The sequence below is a fragment of the Sturnira hondurensis genome, unplaced genomic scaffold (genome assembly GCF_014824575.4).
Source record: "Sturnira hondurensis isolate 20B ecotype Veracruz unplaced genomic scaffold, ASM1482457v3 Scaffold0005279, whole genome shotgun sequence".
In the NCBI taxonomy this organism is placed as follows: domain Eukaryota; kingdom Metazoa; phylum Chordata; class Mammalia; order Chiroptera; family Phyllostomidae; genus Sturnira; species Sturnira hondurensis.
In genome coordinates this window covers 5,297,459-5,325,188 of record NW_028077910.1, presented here as the reverse complement: position 1 = coordinate 5,325,188, position 27,730 = coordinate 5,297,459, and the positions used below count along the sequence as shown (strand labels likewise).

At 41.6% G+C, this 27,730-nt stretch overlaps 1 protein-coding gene across 2 annotated transcripts in view; it reads right to left on the bottom strand.

The window, feature by feature from the left end:
- NCEH1 (neutral cholesterol ester hydrolase 1) overlaps positions 1-27,730 on the bottom strand; it is a 48,857-nt gene that overhangs the window by 5,754 nt on the left and 15,373 nt on the right. The window contains exons 2-5 of one of the 2 annotated variants that reach the window (XM_037046511.1): positions 27,287-27,404; positions 12,907-13,135; positions 10,681-10,750; positions 723-894 (exon numbers count right to left, since the gene is read on the bottom strand). In XM_037046511.1, coding sequence (XP_036902406.1) covers positions 723-894; positions 10,681-10,750; positions 12,907-13,135; positions 27,287-27,391 — 576 coding nt within the window. In that variant the 5' untranslated portion in view covers positions 27,392-27,404. The remainder of the gene's footprint in view (positions 1-722; positions 895-10,680; positions 10,751-12,906; positions 13,136-27,286; positions 27,405-27,730) is intronic. The other variant, XM_037046510.1, reaches the window with a different exon arrangement.

The following is a 27,730-nucleotide window of genomic DNA, read 5'->3' as shown; positions in this document are numbered from 1 at the left end:
CCTGTTTTGGAAGTCCAACATGGAAAAGGAGCAGGAAATGCTTAATTCCCATGTGTTCCCTGAAGAGTGTTGGGAGCAAGAAAAGTAGTCTCAGCCCCAAGGAGCCTGCGTCCCTAGCAAACATCCTGTAAGTTGATTGCCATCTGTTTAGTTTCAAAATTTTCCTTTCAGTTGAGTCAGACCCCACCCTGTTCCCGCAGGCGAGCTCTGTAGACCAATAGCTAACCGCCACATCTGCTTCTGTGCAACGCTTGCTTGCTTGCCTCTACATAAGGACTTAGCTGTAAGCGCTGGGCGTGACTCTTGTTCGCTGGGCGCGACTCTTGTTCGCAGCCCCTGCAGGCACCGTGTCTCGGGACACTTTGAGAGTTCGCCCCTGCGCAGGTTAAACTTGGCCAATAAAGTAACATCTTTGAAATCCTGAAAGTCTATGACATTTGTTCTCACGGTTGGTGGATGCAACAAAGAGCAAGGGAGGCCTGTAAAATGTTAGGCCTCTTCTGATACTGAATGTCCCTGGAGCCTTTTCAAGGACTCAGAGATGACCCCTCTTCTACTTCTGAAAGACCTCTGAGAGCTCTCTAAGCTCAGTCACCTGAATAAGTTGGCCACACGGTGATCAGCCTGGCTAAGGCATTGCCATGCACGGTCGAGCGTGTGCTTGGTCTTTTGGTCACCATCCCACACCCTCCTGCTGCCCGCACCTCAGGGCAGTCGGTTACCTGTTGGCCCAGGACAGCAGCCAAATTCCCGCCAGCACTGTCGCCAGAAATGCCAACTCTGCCTGGGTCAACCGAATACTTCTGTAAGACTTCTGGCTGTAGAAAATACTTCGTGGCCCGCACAACATCGTTGATCTGCTCAGGAAAATGAACCTTTGGAACCAGCCTGTACCTGTGAAGACAAAAGTTGTATTTATTGTAGGAGTTACTAAGTCTTTATAAGACATAAAGTTTAAGGAGACACTGGTTCCTTTTGATGCCAGAAATAAACAAGTAAGGAGTTGAGATAAAAATAAAAACCATTCATTCTCTTGCAAATCAAATACTTAGTTTTAAAATGTGATGATTTTTTGCATTATCAATAATGCTTCCTTTTTTTTTAACTATCAGCCACCAAACCAAACCAAACATCTACCACTACCAATGCAAAATGAAACTTCAAAGTAAAAGGCAGATGTTAGTCATAGTAACATATGGATAGAACCACAGCAGACCTTGAATTTTATTTCAGAAAGTCAGTGTTCCACTCATAACACTTCTGGGTTAGAAGGTGACTGGGCAGCATTAACCACATGGTATTCTTCATGACTGACTTGTCACAGGTAGTCAAGCTGTCCTCCACTAAAGCGGCCGTGCCAGTCCGACATTAAACCCAGGCAATGCATTTACTGTCTGGGAGGCTGAACCCAAAGTGCCAGTTGTCAACAAGCAAAAAGGAAGCCAGACCTGCCCAGCAGCCCAGGGTAGGCCCTCTGGGCACCTCTGGTGCTTCTCCTACTGCTGTTCTTTTCACAATCATAGTCCCTTTGGGCTCCTACTCTGATCATTTTGAGGGATTCATGCTCCCTTAATAGTCCTAAAAACCCCTAGTTTCCTCAAATGCCCCATATAATATTACGAATCCATATTTGGTGATCTTGTCTAGGACAGTTCTCTCAGTTTCCACTATCCTTCCTTATTTCCATTCACCCTTTAATCTTTACTCCAGGGTTTGGCCTCCTCCAGGCAGACTTCCTTGACTATACATGTAGCCTTTCTGTGTAAGACAGTGTAGTCATGAGTGAGCTGGCTACTATCCCTTGATAATTCTACATGCTAGGGTATATTGCTGTTCTTATTGTCTCATCTTGAAATGATTTCTTTATGTATTCTCCTAAAGAGTATGTTCTCTAATATTAGGAACTATATTTTATTCATCATTGTGTATCCAGTATCTATCAATGTGCTAGGCACATAATCATCCATCCAGTAAATCTTATGTGAGTATTAATATACCTTTATTTTGCAAATGAAAAAACTGATGCACAGAAAGTTACAGTATTTGATTTGTATTGGGTTGGCCATGAAGTCTGTTTGGTTTTTTTCATGAAATAAAAGACACATCTTTCATTTTCACCAATAACTTTATTGATTTGGACATTTTGAGAATGTGGGCCATCTCTTCCTATTGGGTTATAGTGCATAGAGGCCAGGGGTGCTGCTAAATATCTTCCAATGCATAAGGCAGCCCCACAGCAAAGAATTATTTGGCCAAAATGTCAATAGTACCCACAAACTTTGTAAACCACTTTTGACACATTTGATTAGTCACAGCACCTTAGCACCTTGGACATACACTGCACAAATCTTTTTAGCATTTCAGTTGCATTTTTACCTTTCTTGAAATAATAAATAATAATATACTGAAAATGTTTCATATTTTCTTCCATCTTCAATATTTAAATGGTTGCACAAAAATTCACCAGTGTTGATAATTTTTTAAATATTATTTATTTATTTATTTATTTATTTTTAGAGACAGGGGAAGGGAGGGAGAAAGAGATGGAGAGGAACATTAATGTGTGGTTGCCCCTCATGTGCACCTTACTTGGGAGCTGGCCTGAAACCCAGGCATGTGCCCTGACTAGGAATCAAACTAGGGACCCTTTGGTTTGCAGGCCAGTGCTCAGTACACTGAGCCAAACCAGCCAGGGCAATGTTGATAAATTTTTAAAAATGCACACAGATATGACAGATATTGCAATATAATCTAACAAAATTGCTTCAAATGAAGTTAAAGACAACTAAGCACTATTGGAACCATCCTACAGAAAAACTAAATGCACTTTTTGGCCAATAAGTCTAACACAGATCGAAACCAGGGAGGGTAGAGACTTCTTCATTAAAATTTAATCACAGTTAAGAAATCAGGTCTTTTGATTTCCCTTTTATAATTAGCATTATTCTGAGAAACTAATTTTTTAAGCTACTCTTACAAAGCCATTCATTTCCTCCATCTAACATCCAGCTATTTAACTAACTAGCTTCAACACTCAGTGTAGATACAGTCGAATGGACAAATATTTGTGAAATACTATCACAAATAATAATTTAGATCTGGTCATTCAGGAATTACTACATTTAAAAACTGTAAATGCAATAAGATTCCTTTAGTGGTTGCCTTATAGCAGATAAAATAAGTTTTCTAATTTCCTTCTTATTTTTTCATCTCTGGTGATCAGTTAATCATCCAAAACGCGTTTTTCTCCAGCTGATTTCCACCATGTCTTAAAACTGCTGCCTCAGCATTCCACTGGTAATAATGGATGAAAGGAGTAGGTTTATAACGTTTCGTCCACTAGGGGGAAACAGCTCACACAATTCCATTTACTCTCAATTTGGGGCGAGGGTGCGATTTTTTCTTTAACTTCATCACTAAGCTGAATTCTTAATTCTATCAATGAATTAAAAGTGAATGCATTTTATGACTTCAGTTGTGAAAATAAATAATTTGTCTCAACAAGATTCCACGTATCACAATAAATTGCTTAAGTGGTAGCCCAGGAGGTCAGAACATATTCTACTAGTATATGCACATGAACTAAATTATTAGATGTTGCCTCTGAAAAGGTCCCAGTGACTCTGAATAAAGAGAAATTGTTAATCTAAAAAAAGTTCTACTGCCTCCAACCTTATCAGACAGTTAATCACTGGTTCAGATAACAGAGTAAACATATTTAAAAACAGACAGGTTAGAGTGCAAAAGTTTTCCCACACCCTTAAAGACCTCCCAACCCTTCCCATCCCCTCGTTGAAACTGGAACATTGTCTAATTTTATTCAGTGAGGAGGGACACTATTTTCACAGACTGAAGAATACCGTGAAACTAGATATTTCTGAGGTCGCACAATGTAAGCTGAGCCTTCAAAGGAACTTGAAATTGACCAGAGGAATATAACAAAAGTCCTATAAAATCTTTATAGCCATGGAAAACTGACAATCAGGAGGAAATTCATGAGTGGTATAGCCAAAGAAAGCACGCAAAAATATACTTATCTGCTGTTTTTGTTCAAAGCTATGTCCCTGCAAAGTACTGAAAAAAGACTCTGCCTTTTGTTTTGTTTCATTTTGTTTAATTTTAAACTTGGAGGTCTTGAGTAAAAGCACCTGATGAATTCTAGCAGCTGCTGTCTCACTTTCCCCAATTCACTGCAGGAATAGAGGACTCCACAAATCCAGCTCTAAATGTTTATTACTGTGCATGCCTCCTATGAGATGAACAAAATTCAGTGTAAACTCAGGAATGAGGTTCAAACAACTTAACAAATGTGTACATTTTATTAAAAAATGTCAGTCCTGCTAAGTGAGGCACCTCACCAAATACTCTGCAAACATGTTGCATTCAAATCTCAGAGCACACCTGTGGGGTTAAGGATGCAAACAAGGAGGATGTGTAACTTGTTTACAACGACTAGTAAGTGGCATATCCGTGATGTGAGTTCACAACTGACCTGAAAGCCCATGTGGACTCTGCCTTTCAAAATATTCTTTCTTCAACACTCACGCTGTTTAATAATGTGTATGTGTGTTCTCATTGCCCTACCAAAGCAGACAATTCTCAAAACTGCAGATTTTGGACACCCCAGAATGTCCCTCATGATTGCAATGGTTTTGCACTATTCTCAAAACCAACCACCAAGCAGAGTGCTTGGGCACCCGGCGCATCTTGTGGATGAAAAGGGTATTATAATAAATCATAAACTTTTAACTAGGCAGGTTATGGTGGGTTGTCACACCCCAGGCCTATAAATTCTTAAGAAGAAGGTTTTTAAGCCAGTCCTGTCTATTGTTCTTGTGCATCTGTGCATCTTGTACATCTTGTGCATCTTGTGCATACCTTTGAAATGCCAGAAGCAATACTCCTCAAAGGTGTAACCACCCTCAAGACAGTACATAAACTTGTTAACTACCCTCCAGTCTAAACCCTGCCTTGCTTTCTCCCACCTCCACGTCATCTTTTATTTTCTCCTTAATTCCAAACGCAGAAGAGAAACCACAAATTACCATTCTCTGGGGGACCTGAGATCCTGCTTCTTGACAACAGCCCTCCGTTTTGGCTCAAATGAAGTCCTAAAAAATTCTCTGCAGGTTTGGACCTTTCTTATGTTGACAATCTTTACTAGCATTTTTTCCTCCAAACAAAATTTTAAAGATGTATTTTATACCCTTTACATATAAAGTGTCATATAACACTATCTGTGGTGAGGAAAGGAATAAGCCATATGGCTTTAACAACATAAATCACTCTTCACCCACCTACTTGTCTGGCACAGCTCTGAGGACTCCACTTCTTGGAGCCCATGCATCACTCAGTTTCTCAACACACCGTGGGTTAATCCTGGAGGCTTTACATAGACACTGAGGTTTGAACCTCACTGCAGAACATTCCAATTCATTGGATCTGGAGTGGAGCCCAGCATATTTACATTTGAAGAAAAATTTCCCCAAGTAATTCTAACATGCAGCCAATGTTCAGAAATATCCCTGAGTCCAGCCACTTTGTCACTCTTGTCTGAACACATCTCCCTGTTCCCGTCCCCAACGCATTGGTCCCTGTTTCCACCCCCTAGGCCCCTCTCCCTGCAACAACTGGTCAAGTGTTCCACCTCTTTAAGTCTTGTTTCAAATGCCACTTTCTCCGTGAAACCTTCTGAGAGCCCAGCCAAAAGAAACTCCCCTGCCCGGAAGCCCTGGAAGCCCCTGTGACAACAGGTCATAATACAGACACCTCAACATGCTCTTGCAGTAGACGGAAGTGAGAATCAGGCACTGAAGGTTCTGATGTGCGTCTACCTGGAACAATCAGCACCCACTTTATTAACAGTGACAGAGAGGCAGAGCGATGATCAGAAAAGCTGACAAATCGCTCCTTACGCCAAAGGCAGATGCTGTACACAAGCCCGTAGTTAAGGGGAAATGGAAGCCGTTCCAAGCCTGTGGAAGTTGAAACTGTGAATGTCACACGTGTTCTGGTGACACTGAAATGGACATCCTCCCTCAAAATAACTTAACCTGGAAACACTGTGGACAATCTTCTACTGTGGACAAGGACACTAAGTTCTCTTCAGGTAGTGCCAGCTAGGTGAAAGGTACATGTGATGTTCTAGAATGAAATTATACTCCTGTGAGATTCAGCAGGAGGGAGATAAAATCTCATTCCTTTTTCTAGCCTCCCCCCCCCTTTTTTCCCTATTCATCATCTCCCAAGAGGAGCTCAATAGGTTCATTCTGACAATACAAAAGGGTTAACATTCTCTTCAGTCCTAGAGAACCGTATTTTCAATGGGGTTATTGGAAACAAATCAATAAAAGCAAAATACAACTTGAAACTGTTTTCCACATCCAAGAAAGCAACATAAATTCTTTCTAGAACTTAATAGAATTTATGGATTGAATAAAATGTATTAACTAAAATTTAATAATCTCCAACATGCCAATTTGTTAGCTTACATTTTATCTTTTAAAAAATTAAATCTTCCTTTTCCCTTTGTTTTATGGTTCTAGTATTGTGTCTTATATAAACTGCAGATAAAAAGGTACCATGTTACAGTTAAACTATAGTGAACTTTATGAAAATAAGCTTATGAATACAACATAGGACCTCCCTAGATTATATAAGTGACAATACATCTATGCTTCTTTGATATTAAAAGATGCACTTTTTCATTTATTTAACAATTACTCAGTGTGAAATAATGGTTAATTCTTGTGTGATTATTAGGCAACATAGCAGAGTGTTGCAGAAATTGCTGAGTAGAAGGCAGGACCTGTTTCTCATATCCTGAGGCCTTTGTCTGCACCGCAGTTTCTAGGTCAGCCCCCAGTAACATGAACTGAGGAGTTCTAACTCCCAGTGCACGCTTCACATAAGGTGATTCTATGACCCGGATGCTCCCAGCCCCTACCTACCAGCTTCCTCAGATTATAACCTTCCCCAAAGCCCCACCCTACCACATGAAGCAAAGCCAGGATGCCACTACCCACTCCTGTGGGCCTTGAAGATCAGGAAGATCTTCGGACAGCCTCCCTGCTAGGAGAAGATGAAATTCCAGGAAGGTCAAGGGTCCACCACCCTCCTGGAGACTCTCAGGATCACCCACCCTTATTTCTTCTTTTCCTTGGTCAATGCCAGAAGTGTAAGTCTCTCCATCTGTCTTTCATGTTTTATTCCCTTAATGCTCTCTGCTTCCTCCCCTGCCTCCCAAGCCGTCTCATGACACCATTTTGGACCTCGATGACCAACTCACTTTGTCTAACTAGGTAATCCTCATCCTAAGGACCTCAATTCAAATATGACTTCCTCCAAGACAGCTTTTCTGACTCTTCAAACTAGGTAAGATCTTACCTATTAGATGTCTTCAAAGATCTTACTCATTAGTTGCCTCCATTACTAGTTACCTTCTACTTCACCTCACTTATCACACTTAACATGACTTGCTCAAGGTTTATTTTCTTACCTAGATTGTAGACTCCATGACAGCAGGCATGATGTCTGTCTTACTCACACTGTATGTAACCAGAACTTAACCTAGTAACGGGCACATAATAGGAATTCAACAGATATTTATGAAATAAAAGAAAGAGGAGAGACATGAGCAGTGAGAAGAAATGTGTTCCCAGGTTAGAACTCTGAAGATACTTTCCAAGAGAAACGTCATGATCATACAATGTAGGCTGTGCCCTAACTAGACCACGGGCTCTGTGGCTCTCTGTGGGCTAGCCAGCCAGGATCCTAAGCATCTTAGCTCATTACTCCTACAAAGAAAAATGCTGTAAGTTTCAAACATATGTCGATAAATACACCTGTGAGTTGGACCTTTGTACTCTGTGGGATACAGCACTAAGCTTCCAGACCTGTCTAGCACTTTGAGTTTTATCTCAGTTGCCCAAACGGATTCTCGTGACAACTCTCTGAAGTCATTAACCCAACCCAAAGCATATTTGCCTAGCAGACAGGTGCTAAGCCTTGTACTGGTTGGTGGGGACCCCAAGGGAAAAAGACATGATTTCTGCTCCCAGCAGCTCACATTTTAGACACACGGAAAGGATCCCTAACCCCATTTTGCACGTGAGGTTGAATGACTTGCCTGAGGTCACACAGTCATGAGCGATGGTACTTGCCCACTGCTCTGACGCCTCCTAGCTGAGAAACTTCTGGATGTTACACTGCATAGGTTGGGCCCAATGGAAAGCCTTCAATGTTTTAGTTCTTTTAAAAAGATCTTTAAAAAACCTCACGCACCTTTCTGTGTTTTATGATAAGCCTAAGAACACCTGTTTTACTTGAAACAGATGCTGACAGGTGGAGAAGGGCATATAGGAAGGGCTTAGGCATGTTGCCAGTTGCTTATATTGAAGTCCCGGAGGGTGAGGCCTGGGTGGAGAATCCTCACGGTGCCAAGTTTCTTTCTTTCCCCCAGGCCTTAGAGGAGCTGGAGCCACACAGGAAACCACTGAAGGGGTTCTGCAGGGTTCCCAGGCACCGAGCTGTGGGCCCTGGCTCCGTAATGGGGCTCAGCTGCTTCAACAGCCTTGCTTCCCTCTGGCCCGAGGCCCAGGCCAGATGATGTCGTCATTTACATGAAGGTTCCTGGATTACGAAAAGTCCTGGGAGGCCTCACTGAGAGGAAAATCTGCTGAGGAAGCAACCACCTCTCCGTCTGCGGGACTCTAGAGATTCTAGTCACAGGGTCAGAGCTGCCCAGATGAGACAGCCCTGGTGAGGGGCCGCAGGAGAAAGGATTCTCTTAGGTCTCAGATCTGGACTGGGGACAATCAGAAGATAGCAGCGAATGGGGGAGCTGCTGTCAGGAAGAGGCCGAGGGACAGGAGACTGGATAAGCTCAGGGCACGGAAAGTGAGTGATGTTGCCATAACACTGTCACACTGTCTCTCAGCATTATCGGTTTCCTCCAATAGTGGCCTGACACTGCGCCTTGGGAACAATCAACCCGGCTCAGGGCTCCACCCACCCTTGTGACTAGCTAGCTATGGGACCTCCTGCAGAATATTCAACTTCTTGGGCCTCATTTTCCTCATCTATGAGGAAAACATGACAATATTTATCTTGGATGGTTTATATGAGAATTAAACAGAACTCTTTATTCATGCATCCCACAAATATTTATTGAATGCCCACTATCTGCCAAGAATGTTTCTAGGCACAAAGATCAGCAATAAAGGGGTAAAATCCCTAAAATCTCTGCCTTCAGGAAACTTACGTTGTCTGTTTCCACTTAGCACAATAAATACTTCATAAGTTAAACATATGATCTGTCAGATGTCAATGACAGTTCTGGAGAAAAATAAAGCCGAGGAAAAGGGGGTTGCACTTGTGAAAGGGGGTGCCGGGGAAGGCCTCGCTGAAAGGATGGTGCCCGACCACAGACCCGAAGGCGCGGAGACCGCTACACAGCGGCGCCCGCATGCTGTCTGCCGCGGAACGGGCGCTGTGATTTCTCTGCTCTTGCCATCGCCACAATTCTCCTAAGTATTCACGTGCTCCTTAGTTTCCCAGAAAGATCATTAATAAATAATTTGGAGAAACAACTCAAAATATCGATACTAATACTACTGATAATAAGGATGATCATAATAAAATTTGTTGAACTCATTCCCGCGTACAGGGTCTGAGTCACAGAACCTGTCTCCAGGAGAATAACTTAGACAACTCTGAGAGAGATTCTCTTACAATGCTGATTGGTCTTCAGTGTTGGGAAGAGCAGTAGCGATGGGCTCTCCGCCTTCCCTGCACTGGGAGCAGCTCTCCTGCCACAGCCCCTCACCCTCCGAAAACACGCGCCTGCGCCCAGTTTGTCTCCACCTCCGCCTTGTTCAGAGGCACCTCTCAGCTGCTGAGCTGGTCACTGTCTGCAGTGGTGCTGAAATGACCAGAGACCTGGGCAGATGTCAGCCTCGGCAGCCTGGCAGCCCCACATCCTCTGACTTCCCTGGTTTCTTAGCTGCAGCTTCAAAACCAGTGCCCTTTCAGGGACATCGACCCAGCAGCCAAGGTCGAGGGGGCTGCCACAGTAGGGGTGGTTGGCTCTGGGCCTGGAACTGGGGCTGTGTTTGGGAGCTTTGTCTTTGGTGATGCTAGGAACCTTTCTCTGAAGCAAGGGGTCTTCTATGCCATTCTGGGCTTTGCCCTCTCAGAGGCCATGGGGCTCTTTGGCCTGGCTGTGGCCTTTCTCATCATCTTTGCCATGTGAAGAAGCCATCTCCACCTCCCATAGTTCTTTCTCCTGTGTCTCGTCTGTCCTGGATGTTCTTCTCCCTATACCTCCCTAGGCAGCCTGGGGAAAGTGGTTGGCTCGGAGTTTGACAGAAGACAAATAAATACTGTATTAATAAGAAATATTATATCAAATTTATATGCTGTAGGTAAATGATTGTATATTTCCCTCAACTTCAATTAATTACTTTTCTAAAAGTTTCCAAAACTAAAATAAAAACATAATATGAGGCATTATAAAGTGAGTTCAAGAAATTCTAAGTTCTATCAGAAATCATTTTGTGTAACCTTGAGAAACTTGCCTCACCTCTCCGGACCTTTGTTTTATATTTTATATTACCACTTGTAAAATAAAGTAACTAGCTCCTTCTTAATTTTTTTCTATGCCTAGTACTAATTACTTACTCAATGGAGACAATGACAGCATTCAGCTCCTCAGCCATTGCTGTGCACAGTTCATCATAATAGCTGATTTCTAAAAGAAACAAAGGAGCAATCACTATTAAACAAATGATATAATACTGTCTTTTCTTAAATTCTGCTATGGATTGCTTTTAGACTTTGACTTAAGTTATTAATAATAAAAAGCAAATGGGAACATATATCTTTTTAATATAGTTACATGTACAAATGCAGAACTTAAATCGAGTTTTCAATAAAATCTAATTACTATAAAATAACAGGAAATCCATATTAGATTACGTTTGAATGTGTTTTTAATGAACTAAACATTTATTTTATAATGGACTACATTGAAGTGTACCAAATTAATTCTGATTCTGTAGCTCTTCAAATGTATGCTTTTCCAAAAATCACAGCACATAAGCAGTTTTCTTTTTAGAACAATAAAAATTTCCTCTTTTAACATCCTCATTTGCTGCAATTCAGGAAAGTCACCAATTTGAAGAATATGGTATTTTGTTTAAATCGACATATAACAAACTAGAAATTTAAGAACTCTTAGCAATTCTTAGAAAGAGGGTCCAAATGTTTTCAGTGACAGAACCAATTTTGTAATGTAAAAAAGTCCCCCCTTAGCTGTTCTTTCAAAATATCAAGAGCAGATCGTGCCAACAGAAAGCCACATAATCACCTTACCCACAGGCCTTCCAAGGCAGTCTTGGAATCACGAGTTTAATGACTACATAAGCCATCTACACATCTCCCTCAGCCTGAGCTCTTCCCCTGGCAAAAGTGATCAGTCCAAATTATGTACAAAAGGCCAGGTTGACTCATAATCTGTACCAATCCCCCTACTTAAATCTCCTGGCCTCCAATATAATGTCTCACCTGACAAGTGCCCAATGGCACAAATTCATTCTCTTCTAGGAAGAAGATTCTGCCTTATGCATTTCTAAATCCCCATCACCTAGCACACATTAGGGTGACCAAAGGTCCAACTGTGCACACAACTGAGGTTTTGTACCAGAAGTCCTGTACCCCAGGAGACTTCTCAGGCCTAGGCTATCCTATGTACTCAGTAGACATCTGCTGGGAATGTGAACGAATCAACAACTAAAGGAATAAATGATGAATATGGAGTTGAATGGAATGGGATTAGTAGAAAAAGCTATACTTCTGACTTTCACCTCATGAAAAACATTATTTTTTTAAAAAAAACTAGGACTAGTTGTCATCGCCTTTAAACTTAGGGGATGCCAAAGCTCGGGGCTGAAGATGAGGAAGCCACTCCAGGGAAATCACAGGCAGAGATGAGGCCCTCACTTCCTCCCTAGTATACAACCCAGCGGCCTGCTTCATGGGGCAGCTTCCCATTGTGAACCTGTTCTGCTTATGAAAGTAACCCAACACTAAAGAAAACATTCTTGCTCTGGCTGGTGTAGCTCAGTGGATGGAGCACGTGTCTGTGAACCAAAGCACCACCAGTTTGATTCCCAGTCAGGGCACATGCCTGGGTTGTAGGCCAGGCCCCTGGTTGCGGGACACATGAGAGGCAACCACAAATTTACGTTTCTCTCCCTCTTTTTCCTCTCTTCCTTCCCTGTCCCTATAAATAAATAAATAAATAAATAAATAAATAAATAAAATCTTTTTAAAAAGGAAAGAAAACATTCTTGAAATCTGTAAGACCACTTCCTTTTAATGGTGGCACACTTTTATTTTGTCATCTTTGGTTTCATTAGCAGATGAAATGTTGATGAGTTAGCATGAATCTTTAGAAATACTTGTTTTACTTTATTGAAAGATGTCTTCAAAACAGAAGTTGGCAAAAGAGTTATAGAGAATTCTCTCACCTTCTAGCCCAGTGACGCCCCACCTTGTTTTGGTGCAGAGAGCTATTATTAGCAATTCATAATAAGTTAGTCTGTGGTTTAGGTCACAAATAACATTTTCAAAACAGGCTACCTTAATTAACAAACAAATAGGCAAAAGCCCTTATGTAGGCTATAAACATATAATTAATTATTCATATCAGGACACTTCCAAGCATGAAAAGGACACACCACTAACACTTTTGCTGGGACAATCAGGGCAACTGGGACTGTCCAGAGGAACTGAGTGAAATGTTCCCCCTCTCTGTACCCAATAAGAAAGTCAAACTCAGTGACATGCACCTCTCTCCCAGGGCCAATCACAACCCCCAACAACCTGAAGGTGACCAGGACATACTTGCGCTTGCCAAGGCCCAGCCTCCCCCGTGGATATAAACGACACTGCGCTTCAGCGGCTCTTCTGGCTTTGGAGAGCCTTCAAACACTCTGACTTCCACGCCGTCAAAGTCAGTGTCTGTCACCTTCACCTGAGTGGATGACCATGCGCTTTTCTTGCCGAAAGAAAAGATGATAAAATTCAGTGTGACCAGATGATGGCTCAGGCCCAGGTAGTGGATCAGGTTACTCTGCAGGGTGAGGGAGGGAATGAAGGGGGAGAGCACAGGTCAATTGGGTCATCCCTAGAGCCACACTCACCAGCTCTCAGAATTTAAATCCTTACAAGCAACTGCTACTGTACTCGAGGGCTCCATAGCCACTTTTAACACAATAACAAAGTGTATTTACCTGTCGTTTTAGAGCCCACAGAATATTTTCAGGCATTAGATGCCCTTTGATTTTCAAGATCAACTCTGAGAGGGAAACGGAGCAGGTATCATCAGGCCCATCTTATCATGAAGGCTTAGAAATGAACTAAAACTTGCCTGTGTAGCTGGATCCATGACCATTCTGGGACTGAAACCTAGAACTTATGAATTTCGGGATTCGGTCCATTTTGGTTTCTTTTCCTAGATCAGTACATCACAGTTCCAAAAGCATAGTAGGAGTGCAGGAAGACTACTTAAAGTGCAATTAAAAGAAAAGAAAGCTTCATATTTGCCTTAAGCATTTTTAAAGTGTTTTTAAGCTTATATACTTAGGTGTGTCTGGTTGTTTTGAGAGTGGGAGAAAGGAGTAAGTGTGTGAGGGGGAAGAAGCAGAGTCAGCTGTGGCCTTGGCATTCAGAAGCAGGCCAACTCGGGCACAACCAGGAGCTTTTCAGAAATGTGTGGAGAACAGACAGACGCCCTTCGAGCCTGAGGGCATCAAGCTCAAGCTCTGTACTAGGTTCGCACAGTAATTTGGCTGGAGAGGAGCATAGAGAGGAGACCCAAGTCATCCACTCCGCAAAACCCTTGTGGGGTATATTCCCCTCTCTTTACCGCTTATACAAGCTCTCTCTGTCGAGTACACTTATAAAGCCGACCTCCCTGAAAGATTTAATGGCCATGTTTCAGAGACAGAGATCTGGAAGCAGTCTGGAGGCCAGTGACTGGTCAAACTACAGAGGCTTGGAAGTGTCCGAGTGACTGGACACTGTACTGGCACACATGCATGGCTCTCAAAGCTCAGGAAAGGGCATCATGGGAGTAAAAGCGTCCTTCTGCACAGTATGGAACAGGACACTGGTGATTAGTGAATATTTAATGCCCTCATAAGAAATCAGAACTATATAAAGTCTGCGATACACCCTGATGCAGCTTCCCAGCACTGCGCGCACTGGACACAAGGGTGTGCCTCGAAGACAGTGCAGATGTCCTGCTACACACAAGCCCTCAGGCCCTGGGCAGCCAAGCTCCTGAGCAATTTATCCCAGTGTCCCATGTAATTATTAGTACTGTACACATATGCCATGCTTTGAAAAGAGTTGGAAAGCATTGCATTACAAAACCATTAGCCAGTACAGAATCGCCAGAACAGTGGCTGACACATACTCAGCGTGGTATGAGTTGGTTACTATTATCATTGCAACTCAAAATGTCAGCTCAGGGACAGACAGTCCATTGTTTCTACAGAAGCTAAGACACTATATGCATTTGTTATTAGGACCATGATGATTACAAAGTTCTAAAATTGTTTCAGGTTAAACAGATATAAAATAATGACGCCTAAAAAGTTCATTTGTATGCGTATCTCAAAGGGGACAGGGAGCCTAGGGAAAAGCCACAGTACACTGATACCTATACACATAAATTACTTAGCATGAGGTCAGCTTTCAACATGAGGAAGCCACGTTAAATACTTAAAGCATCTATTGTAATCCACTACCTGCTTCATATCCTGTATTGAAAGGTTTATATTCTTAGTCGGCAGTTTTCCACCTTTTGCAGTGACGGTCATTTCATCCTGTCAAACGTTTTCTTTTTTTAATTCTACTCTCTAAATCCCGCTTTATCCCACTTATTATAGAAAGACATATTTTCATGGGCCATTTATTTGCTTGAAAATTTATGGCCATGGTTTTAAAACACCGTAAAGCTGGAGTGCACTTCTAAATGCAGATTTAAATGTCTTTATTGGCACGCAAATTATATGACTTGCACTTGAGGCCACTGCACAGATCACCTGAGACGCACTAATGCAGGAATCTTCTGAAACAGGAAAACCTCAGTGTTTGTGGCAAGAAATTACCAAAAGTCACATAACTATCTTCAATAAGAATTAACTAGTAAACTATGGTATGTAAAGACTCTGCGACAAAGGTGAGTAAAAGATGGATCAAGAACTTTAGTTGGTAAAAATTTAAGTCTTGTTTGATTTCCTCCCTTTCCCCAAATTGCCATCTCTTCTGAAGCTTTCATAGCTTCCTATACTTTCTCTGAGACTCTCACATATAAAGGAATTCATTAGATTATAAAGCGTTGATTCAGATTAAGTTTTTTTTTTCTTTTAAGTTGATGGGCCTTGGCAACTGTTCAAAGAGTGGAGGGACTGGGATCAGGTAGGCAGGTAAGGGGACACAGAGTGAGGATTCAAAGAGACCCAGGGTTTTCACCTGGGGTGTGAGAAACAGAGAACATAGGTGGAAGATTCAGGGAAGGTAAGATAAATTTCAATTTAGAATCATTCCACGCAAAGCCAATGGAACATCTAGGTAGAAGGTCCAAAGGCAGATCACAAATACAGGGTCAGAGATTTGAGGAGGCCCAGCCTGGAGGAAGAGCTCAGAGGTCACTGCTAACTCAGATAACAGTGAAACACGGAAGAGGTAGCAAAGAGACAAAGCATAGTGTCAAGGAAACAGACCTTGGAGAAAACACTCTTTGACAGGCAGAAAAGAAGTATCGAGAAAGAGAATTCTAGAGAGTGGCAAAAGTAAGACTATGAGTGAATCATAGTATGGAAGGCAAATTTGAAAGAGTTTTTTTAGAAAGCTAACAATTTGACAATTTAAGGAAGCTTAGGACTGAAAAGCGACCATCAGCATAAGTAGGATGTCATGATTAGCAGCCAAAAGAAGTTTTAGATGCGTCATGGGGGCATAATCTAATTATTTCAGTATCCTCGTCATCACTGCCTCTACTATGAGCCAGAGAAGCCCTGCTCTGCCCTTTGACTATGGCTCCCTTCAGAGATTTAGCAGCTCTGTCAGGATTTCCCCAGGCCTCCCATTCTAAGCTCCTGGTTGCTCAGATCAAGAGCTGAAAGCGGTAGTCCAAGCTAAGTGCTACTCAGGAATTATGGCACCGTCCCAACCTTCCTCTATCAACGTGGAAAAGCCTGGGTTTGAATATCATTTCTACTACTTACTGGTTGTATGTTTTAGTTAATGCTCTTACGCCTTAATTTCCTCATGTGTAAAATGGCTTGCAAAATGAGTGGGAGTCAAGAAATAGAAACAGTGAGTGCAGAGTAGGGTTTCCACTGTTTGTAGAGATAAGAAAAGCATTAGGACAACAGGCTGAAGGGAAAAGAAAAGAGAACTTCTTTTTTTTAAAGAGATGAAAGTTGAGCATGCAAAAGAGAAGCATTGATTGGTTGTCTCCCATATGGGGACCCTACACATTCAGACTGGGGATACGTGCCTGGACCGGGGATTGAGCCCGCAACCCAGGAATGTGCATGACTGGGAATCAAACCCACAACATTTCAGTTACAGGACGGCACTCCAAGCAACTGAGCCACACTCACCAGGGACCATTTTTTATTTTATTCAAGCATAGAACCGCTGCTTTCCCTGAGTAAGCCAAAGTACTGCTAGGGCACAATGCCTAGCAAATAGGAAGTGCTTACTAACTAGAAGCCTATCAAAGCGAATGGCTATGACTTCTGCCATATGCTGATGACTTCCAAATTTCTATCCCCAGTCCCTGATCAGTTGTTCTTAAGCCACAGGGGCATATTTCCAGACATCTCGGGATCTAATCTAAAAGCTCTTTGAAACGAACATGTTCTACCATCCCTTATCCACTCCCAAGTCAGCAACTCATTCCAATAAATTCTTTATTAATGGTCTGACCACAATTTTCATTTTCAAGCTGGAAGCAAACACTGATACAGGTTTCTCCTGCTACCTGAAAGCACAGCATTCTTATGAAAGCTTTTGTAAGTCGAAATGGCCTGAAGTGAAGAAGCAGTACCATTAATTTATATGGAAACATTTTTTGTAGTATTTCCAGACCGCCCAAATAACCTACCAAACATAACAAGTGCAATTAATTACATCCAGTGTTATGCTAAGTATAACACTTTTACAAGCTCCCTTAGGCTTTTCTGAGACCCTAGAACACATCTTGCCAATGAATGTACAACATAAGTGGAGATAAAGCCCAGATGCTCACAGACACAGTTCAAAGGCTCTGGCGGCTGGATGCTGAGATGCTGCATGTAGTTCCTGGAGAAGACTTAGGGGTGTCACTCTCGATGTTTGGGGTGTGTGCTGCCTCCCTAAGGGCTCGCTGCAAAACAAATGCTGAATGCTCTTTTTGTTTTTCACACAAACAAAATCCTCTCAGAATTTTTTGTTTAGTGAAAACTGGTACTAATGGAGGCCTTTCATAAAAGCAAAGTGACATAGCTACGGACACCTGTATTTTCTTCAGCTCCTTCCCCTCAAATGATGTCCAATCAGTCATCAGTTTATGTCAATTCCACTTGCCAACAGTTCTAAATCTGGTTCTACCTGCAGCCTCCACCCCTTCCTCATACTGCTGCCTTGATTGCAATTTCCTGTATTTGCCTACTAACTTATATTCTAGACTCTCTTTCTCGCTAACCTGATGTATACAGCTTATCAGAGTTCTTACCCTAAAAAGCTGATCACATTACCTGGATGCTTAAATACTTCCATTGACTTCAAGTTTCCTACAGGGAAAAAAAACACCCAAAATAAAAACAAACAGAAACCGAACCTGACATTCCAGGCTGATCCCACTCTATGTTCCAACCCCATTTTTCTCCACCCCAACTCTTGTGCTTTCCAGGTCTCTAGAGTCAAATGTGCTCAAGTTTGACTTGCATGACTTTATTTTAGCCTCAACCTGCCATTTTCTTCGGCAATGGCCTTCAGTGGTGTGCTGGAACTAGGTCTTACCAGGTCACAAAAATCTACTGCTAAAATTTACAAGTCAGTTGATATGAGGTCAGTAGCTTGAAATTGGCCATCTGGAAATTAGCAATAGCTACAAATCAGATTTTCCCTTCTCCCTATGCCGCACAGAGAGCACTCCATGGCCTCCACTCCCCTCCTCGCTTCCCTATCATCCAGAAGGCTGCACACTATTTTAGGGTGTGGACTACGAAGTCAGTTGGCCAAGGTTCAATCTTAGCTCTGACACTTCCTAGTTGGGTGATTCCAGGCAGGTCATAAAACCGCCCTCTGACTCTGTTTCTTCATCTGTAAAATTGGGGTGATCATAGTAACTACTTTGTAGTGCTTTTAAAAAGATAGCTGGTATAGAACTTAGAATATCAGAGCTCATAATGCTCTTTTTATTTGTTTGTACTAGGCATTTGTAACATTTCAAACTGTCCTATAATAAAGTCTCGATACCTTAGCTTAGCTGCGCTGACTCTCAAAGTAAATCTCACATTAGCCTGGGGCCATGCCGAGTCACCAGCTGCGTGGCCCTACATTGAGACATACACCAGGACATCAGGGCAGCAGAAGCCCATCTCCCAGAAGAAAAGATTATGAAGAACCCCATTTCCATTATCCTGCCTTGAAATTCTTAGAACAAGGTAAGAAAAGGTAAAGGAAACATGATGGAGAGGGAAGAGCCTAGCTCTTGGGCAGAGGCCAAGGCCGAGTCCTGGCTCTACCATTCATCAGCTGCATGACCCGGTCATGCTTCCTAACTCTCTGGGCCCTGCTTCCTAGACATAGGAAGGAAGAAAGAGCACGTGAGAAGTCAATCCACATGAGCTATTGCTGTTTTTCCTTGCTGGAGGCCCTGAATTGGCAGGAGCCTTGCTCGGAACTCTGGAAGGCCCCCATCTTGTTGGATGAACTTCCTGTACCTGCCCTTCTTCCCTTCTTTCTTTTACTCAGCACCACCTTTGTTAAATAAACTTTCTTCCCCACACTCTGAGAGTGGGCACGGACCAAAAGAGTTGTGTGAAACACAAATGCACTCTACTCCATATAGCAAAGCACTGGGGGGAATAATTAAGCCAACCTACGAAGCACAAATACATTTATGTCACAGTAGGGTCCTCGGATGAGATTGCTCTCCTGTAGAATTTCAGATCTGTTTAGTCAGTCCTGTGTCCATGGACTTCATCACAAGCCACACAGCAAGCCTGAAGGGAGCGCACCACCACTCAGTTAACAAGGTAAGCCAGGACAGGGAGAGGAAGGAGCTCACAGAGCGGTCCAACACCCTTACCCCTTCACCCTAAAGCCCTCAGTTGGTTCTCTCACTCTAAGGACAAAATTCAATCTGGGAGAGCACAAAAAAAAAACCCAAACAAACCCACAAGCATTTCTCTTTGCAGTTCCTAAACCTGTTTGCTTGTTTTTTATTATCACACAGAAGACAAAGAATTCCTGTATTGCCAAAGTACTTGCTTAGCTCCAAAAGCTTCCTGTGTTCCATCAAGATATGCCCAAGAGTGTAATAGCCCAAACATACTGACATTGCAATCTGCCACTCGTGATTCTCAGTATGGAGCTAACCCCAACTAATAGGGGGCCAGTGAATTGCCCAAGGCCACACAGGCAGAAAGTGGTGGGCTGGATTTGAACAGAAGCATTCTGGTTCCTGAACCCTTCACCATTATTCTCTACTGCCCCTCATGTGTCCATTTGTTTTCAAGCCTATATCATAAAACTGGAAGATTTACATCTGGCACGGACACTTAGCCTTCTCTGTGTACACACGGGGACACCGAGGCTTCCATAAAATACACACTCGCCCAGGGTCCACAGCTGTAGCAGAGCGGCCACTGGGGGCCATGCAGGTGCTCCCAACTCCCCTTTTCCTACAGCCTGTTCGAATCAGCACATTTCTCTTGTAAGCTTTCTCTGGTCCTTTTCTCTCTCACCCCTTTCTTGGTCCCATTCCATCTCTCTCTCCTTTGCCTTCCATACACATGCATGTGGCAGTGGAAGTGAGACTTTAGAAAAATTAACTTGCGTTCTTTTTTACTCACATCTCTGTTACTGATAATAGCAATGACTAGATTGGGAGCTCTGTGAGATAAGATCTGAACCTTGGGGATCAGTTTTTTTTCCAGTGTCTCATACATAGCTAGTCACAAACAAATGTCCTTCATGATGCCACGGAAGCTGCTAAAAGCCTCCCCTGAGGCTTGTCAAAGCTTGTCACAGCATTTGTTTTTATTTGTGTCTTCCAAATGGCTGCTAATTAAAGGCAGCACAAAGGAATTAAATTTCTACACATAATCTCCCAAGCTTCCTTCTGCTATATTCAGAGCTTGCCCACTCACGCCCTCGGCCTGACTTCACAAAAATGTTACACAGGATACTCCAGAACGTGGGTTAATCTTCTGCTTCATGTANAGATTGGGAGCTCTGTGAGATAAGATCTGAACCTTGGGGATCAATTTTTTTTCCAGTGTCTCATACATAGCTAGTCACAAACAAATGTCCTTCACGATGCCACGGAAGCTGCTAAAAGCCTCCCCTGAGGCTTGTCAAAGCTTGTCGCAGCATTTGTTTTTATTTGTGTCTTCCAAATGGCTGCTAATTAAAGGCAGCACAAAGGAATTAAATTTCTACACATAATCTCCCAAGCTTCCTTCTGCTATATTCAGAGCTTGCCCACTCACGCCCTCGGCCTGACTTCACAAAAATGTTACACAGGATACTCCAGAACGTGGGTTAATCTTCTGCTTCATGTAAAGTGCAGGAAGCAGCAAACTAGATGTGACCTTTGAGAAATGGCATGTAAATGCAAAAGACATAAGCAAATGACTTTTATACATACCTACAGATGTCCGAAGGACCAGATTCAGACGATTATAATAAATTAAGACCCCTTTGTGTGCCTGCAGAATATGATTATAATAACTTAATGCAGCAGGGACATACACAATAAATTTTAGGTATAATAATTACTCTTTTTGTACAATGCTCTATAGTTTATGACCGTTTGAATTTTTCCTTGTTTGAATCTCAAAAGAACCTGTGAAACAGGAAGAGCAGATATTATGCTCATTTTATGCTTGTTTGAAGCTAAATCCCTTGCGCAGAGTCATAAAACTCGAAACGCCAAAGTGAGCATCGGAGCCCAACGGACTGCCCCGTCACTCCGAGTGTGATTACTCAGAGCTCAGAACAAAATCACCAACCAAGCCATTATCGAGCACTGGGCCTCTCCCATCACGCAGGCTTTGAGAACTTAAGAGTAAAAGGTTCAAAATCAGGGTGGAGAAGGGAAGTAGGTCATGAAATGAATCCTTTCTCAGGCTTAGTTGCCAGCAGATCTGCTGGGCTGGCCAGCAGGACCAGGTTGCCTGTGACAACAGTGCCTAAGAAAACTGGTGTCAGTACAAAAGCCAGTGGCTTTGTAGCAATTAGGACGTGTACAACCAGAAGTTTCAGCCACTCCTTGGCCCGAGGCATTAGGACTGAGGGTGGTTTACTCATCCCAGAGGCTCAGGATGGAAAGCAGGCTATTGCACTGGGGTCTGGAGGTCGCTGACAACGGAGGTTTTAAATCTACCCCAAGAGAGGCTTCTCAATTTAACAGATACAGGAAAATGAAACAACACATGCCTCACAATCATTTAGACATTTAGTTGTAGATTCACAACTATAGCAAACGATGTAATATGTTTAATGTCTGACATTAAGTCTAAATCAAAATATCTACACACCACATCACTATATGGATTACAGTTATAGGTTAGATAACTCCATCTGTTGTGAAGTCATAGGTCAGATATCGCATCACAAAGAAAGGGGTCCATATCTATTTTTTAGCAAACACTTGAGTGTTTATTGTGTAACAAACACCCAAACTGGTACAGAGACAAATAGAAATTAAAGAAGACAGGCTCCATCCTTAAGAAGCTGACAGGCTATAAGGTAGATGCAATGCAATAGTACAAAAAATACCGTGGGAACATACACAGGGAAAGAAGTAACAATTTGTACTCAGAGGAGTTTGCAACTTGTTTACAGCATTGGTGATATCTGAGCTGGGTGTCCAAGGCCAAATGACAATTTGCCAGAAGAAAATGGAGGAGGACGTTCCAAACAAGAGAACAAAGTAGAGTTACTGACAAGGGCACAGAAGAGCGAGGCTTGTGGGGAAGTTGGCTTGAACTGCTGTTCTGTGGCCCCGAGAGAATAAGCAGGTTAGTAAATTATTAGTTTTCATTATTCACCTGTTTTTAAGACAAGGTCATTGAGAACAACTTTTTATCTCTTATCTCTTTTGCCATCATTACACAGTTGAACAGCTGTCCAGTTTGAGACCACTCAGAGTGTCTGGTTCTGTGAGACCGTGAGCTCCTTGTCCTTAAAAAGCTCCAGAAGCAAAGGGCATCTCAACCAAAAAGGAAGAGGTGAAACTGTCATTATTTGCAAATAACATGATAATGTATTTGTAAAGGATATACCAAAATTAATAGAATTAATTAAAGAGTTCAGTAAAGTAGCAGGATTAATATACAGAAATCTGTTCACATTACTATACTCTAATAACAAACACTCAAGGAGAAATTAAGAAAACAACTCCATTTATAACTATATCAAAAATAATAAAATACCTAGGAATAAATTATGACCAAGGAAGTGAAAGAACCATACTCAGAAAACTATAAGACAGTAAAGGAAGATATTGAAAAGGATACAAATCAATAGAAGGATGTATAGGGCTAATGGATTAGAAGGATTAATATCATTATAATGACAATACTACCCAAAGTAACCTACAGATTCAATGAAATCCCTATCAAAATACCAATGACATTCTTCTCAGAACTGAATAATCCTAAAATTTATATGGAACCACAAAAGATCCTGAATAGCCAAGTCAAACTTCAGAAAAGAACAAAGTTGGAGGTATCATGCTCTTTAATTTCAGTCCACCCCAGGAAGCTATAATACTCAAAAGAGTATGGTACTTGAGCTAAAACAGACATGTAGCTCAATGAAATAGAATAGAGAGCCCAGACATAAAGCCTCACTTGCATGGTCAACTAAACTATGACAAAGGAAAGAAGAATATACCATGGAGAAACCATAGTCTCTTCAACAAGTGGTGCTGGGAAAACTGAATAGGTGCATGGGAAAAAATGAAACTGGACCACTCTCTTATATCATATAAAAATAAATTCAAATCAATTAAAGACTTTGATGTAAGGCCTAAAACCATAAAACTTCTAGAAGAAAACATAGGTAGCAAACTATTTGATATCAGCCCGAATAATATTATTTTGTATATATCCCCTCAAGCAAGGAAAACAACAGCAAAAATAAACAAAGAGGACTTCTTAGAACTAAAAAGCTTCTACACAGTGAAAGACATCATCAATAAAACAAAAAAACCTACTGAGTGGGATAATATATTCACAAATAACATATTTGATAAGGGGTTGAGATTGAAAAAATATAAGGAACTCATGCAACTCAAAAATAACAACAATATACAATCCAATAAAAAGTGGACAGAAGACACAAACAAACATTTCTCCAAAGAAGACATACAGATGGCCAACAGAAACATGCAAGGATGCTCAACTTCTCGAATCATCCAAAAAATGCAAATCAAATCACAAAGAGATAACACCTTACACCAGTTGGAATGGCTCTTATCAAAAAGGCAACAAACCTCATGTACTGGCAAGGCTGTGGAGAGAAGGAAACCTTTGTTCACTGTTAGTGGGATGGCAATTTTGTGCACCCACTTTGTAAATAGTATAGAAATTTCTCAAAATACCACAAATAGACCTAACTTACAATCCAGCAGCAATTCACTTATGGGTATTTATCCAAAGAAAATAAAAGCACTAATTTGAAAAGGTAGATGCACCCCTATGTTCATGGAAACATTAGTTACAATAACCAAAATATGGAAGCAACCTAGGTGTCCATCAATAGACAGGTAAAGAAGATGTGATACAAATATTCAATGGAATGTTATGCAATAAAAAAGAGTGACATCTTACCATTGGCAACAACATGGATGGACCTAGAGAGTATCATGCTAAGTAAAATAAGTCAGACAAAGATAGATACTGTATGGTTTCACTTATATGTGAAATCTAAAACAAAACAAATGAACAAGCAAAACAAAACTAAAAGAGGCTGATAGATACAGAGACCAAAAGGATAATTGTCAGAGGGGAGAGGGCCGGGGTGGGGGTGGGGTGAAAAGGTGAAGGGAAATATCATCAATAAAATTGTGGTAAGTTTACATGGTGACCTATAATTACTAAAATTAGTAGGTTGATCACATTGTAATGTATAAAACAATTGAGATCCACTACATTGTACACCCAAAACTAATATAATTAATATAATATCATATACCAACTATATTTGAATTCAAAAAGTCTTTTTTAAAACCTGCAGAAATGACATGATCTGATAGAAGCTAAATTTAATAAGTAAGGAATTTCAGTCTCTGGGGAAGAAGTATAATGACATCTCTAAGGCCTTCCTTGCCAAGACCCATGTGCTCACCAGCAACATAGAGGGATACACACGGATCTTCAAAGCTAAGGACTTGAGGAGGGTGCAGAGGTGGCAAGAGAAAAAGGAGGAAAAGGTAGCTGAGATGGAGTCTCAGGATAAGGATCCCCACTCAAGTGTTTGATGATGTGAAGAAAAGTGGGCAGAGATTGAAGAGAGAGAAAACAAAGTGGGAAAAACCACTAAAACATTTAAAAATATTGATGGACCTAAAAAGGAGACAGGATTTTTATTAAAATACAATGGGACACTTTGTGTTCTGACATTCCTAAAATATATTAAATAGAGGCAAACATCCTACCCAGCCCCTTAGTGAAGTTGTTTTTCATTTTAAACACCACAAATATATCCAAAGATGTATGAGAGTTAAACTTGACACTACCTCTTCATGATCTCTTCTGTGAGGATTGGAAATTGAGGCTCACAATGAGTGTCAAGTAGATACGAAGTAAAGATTTCCATTTTGAAATCCACTCATCATACACTATCACACTCCATATGAAAGCCAAAACTGAACATATTCTCAGTACTTAATTCCTCAATTCCTTTAGCCCTGAAATTCTCTAGTGCAGAGAAAGCAAAACCCAAGAAAATGCTGTCTTTTATAACCCAGAGACCATCAGCTTTACACTCCAGAAGAGAGTGAAGCATTTAAGGAAACCTGTGTTGGCAACCAACCCACTTCTGTTAATGAAGCCAGGGAAACCACTAAGCCAAGTGTGTGCCCACGCCCACAGCTCAGAAGTAGAAAAGGTTTCCTTTTAAGTTGCTTGCATCAGTAGTGCCTTCGTTATTTTGTGGTATGAATAGAAAATGGTGCATAAGTAAATGTTACTGCTTGAGCATTGACACATAGAGCAGTTAAGAATTTTCTGGAAGAAAACATTTACTGTAAAGACTCTCCGCTTTGACTTCTGGTCATGATGGTGGTATAGGTAAATATGGTTTGCTTTCTCATACAACCATGTCAAAATCACAGCTAAACTATAGAATAAGCATCATTTAGAACCATCAGAGATTGAGCTGAACGGAAGTCCTACAACTATGGAATTAAAGAAAACCACATCAAGACTGGCAGGAGGGGCAGAGACGCAGAACGGGCTGGTCCCATACCCACAGGTGGCAGATCAAAATCAGCAGGGGTACCGCAGGAGGTACCTCAGGTCCCTGCCCCACTCCAGGCCCCCCATCCAGGGTTCCAGTGCCAGGAAAAGTCTCCATAACTTCTGACTGCAAACACCAGTGAGGATTAAGGCTTTGGCAGTTCCTCTTAAAGGGCCCATGCACAAACTTATTCAGACTCGCTCTCAATCATCCTTGAAATTTCCACAGAAGAATGTTCAAGCTCAATGCAAAATTTGATGCAGATTTGTTGCTCTACTCATTCAGTCGTTTTAAATGTGACAGCCACATAGTACACATGCTCACTCAACAATGTCTACCACTCCCACTGGCTAGTACAGGGAAGTTGTCATCGTTCGTGCATGCGCACTTCAGTCCACTCTCCCGTGCTCCCAGGTACTAATGGCTGGACCTTTTCTGGACAGAACTTGCATGTTTCCCATATATCTGAAACTATTTATTTGCCAAGACGTAATCACTGTGTCTCATAATTGTGAGATTACTAAAACTAATTTTACCTTAGCAAATACCCATGAAAATCAAATCTAGAAAATGTTGCAAGACTACAAACAAACAAAACTTGGGAACAGCTCATACAGTACCATTATCTAGGCATTCTACAACAACACACACACACACAAATCTGAAAGTTAAGTAAATCAATTTCTTAAGAGAGTTAATAATTACTCAATCTAGTTCAGACGTCTGGTGGGTTTAGTTGGAAATTTAAGCCACGTTAACATAAGAAGCCAACTGAACAGCTAGCATCCAGTCTTTGTGCAGCTGTGCAGAGAACCAGCAGCAAGAGCCCAGTTTCAGGGAGTGAAGGGGCCTCCCTGACCTAACTCTCTCTAATCCAGGCCTCAGGCCTTATTTCTTCATACATCTTTCTCCAAACCCCTTTCTGAAAAGCTCAATCTGCACTAACTTAAACTGGATGCAAACAAAGGGGTACAATTTTAAAACCTAAAGGGCCCTCAGGTATGAGGGAGCTGCTGCCCAGAGATGTAAGGTGATGAGCCCCGACCTGCCAATGACTGACAAATTTGGACCAGAACGCAGGGTAGCAGCTTCCCATTTCAGCTTTTTTCACTCCATCAGTATGGAAAAAGTTTCAATTTATCTCAGAAAGTTTCTCCAACCCTAGCCTTTCTTCCTCTTCCCTTTCGTAGCAAAATTGCTTCAGCTCAGTTTTCACCCTTCTCTAAGCTCCCAACCATTGTTAATTATACTGCCCACCTGCAAATTGCCCATGTACTTAACTGCCTCCTGGCATCTCTAGGCGTATGGTTCTTATTATTTATTTACTGTGCAATTATGTTGTGCCTGTTTAAACAGAATCGGAACCTCTTAAGCAGAGCAATCATTTGGAACACTTGTGCAAAATAAAAGTTGCTCAATAAATATTTGTGAATTAGGTGGAACATCAAATGGGTGTAACTATAGAATGCAAGTCACAAGTTCATGCTTTCAGGGGTCAGAGAAAATGAATAAAACAAGTGTAACACACCAGGGAGTGGGGAGGCTTGTGGCAAACTGGAGGAATGATGTCTTGAATAAGAAGAAGGTGATGCTCTCCCCAGGTGATTGCCTGACGTGGAAATTCTGGCTCCATGTTGCCAGATGATCTAAATTTTTAAAGAGAAGCAGAAAGCCCAGATTATTATGTAAAATATCCTGGATTTAAAGTGTTGGCAACAGATTTTAAAATGTTTCATATACAGTGTGGGCCAAAAAGAACATATCCAGAGGTCAAGCTGGATATGCTGGTTGTTTAAAAGTTAAATCACATTTTTTCATACAAACAATATACATGATTGACAGTGTCCATCTATCCCCAGACCTGGACAATAATAAACAAAACCAAGACATAAGATTGGAACATTTAACTTTTTGTTTTGTTGGTTTCACATTTTGAATTATGGTGATGCACAGAAACTGTTCAATTGGAGAG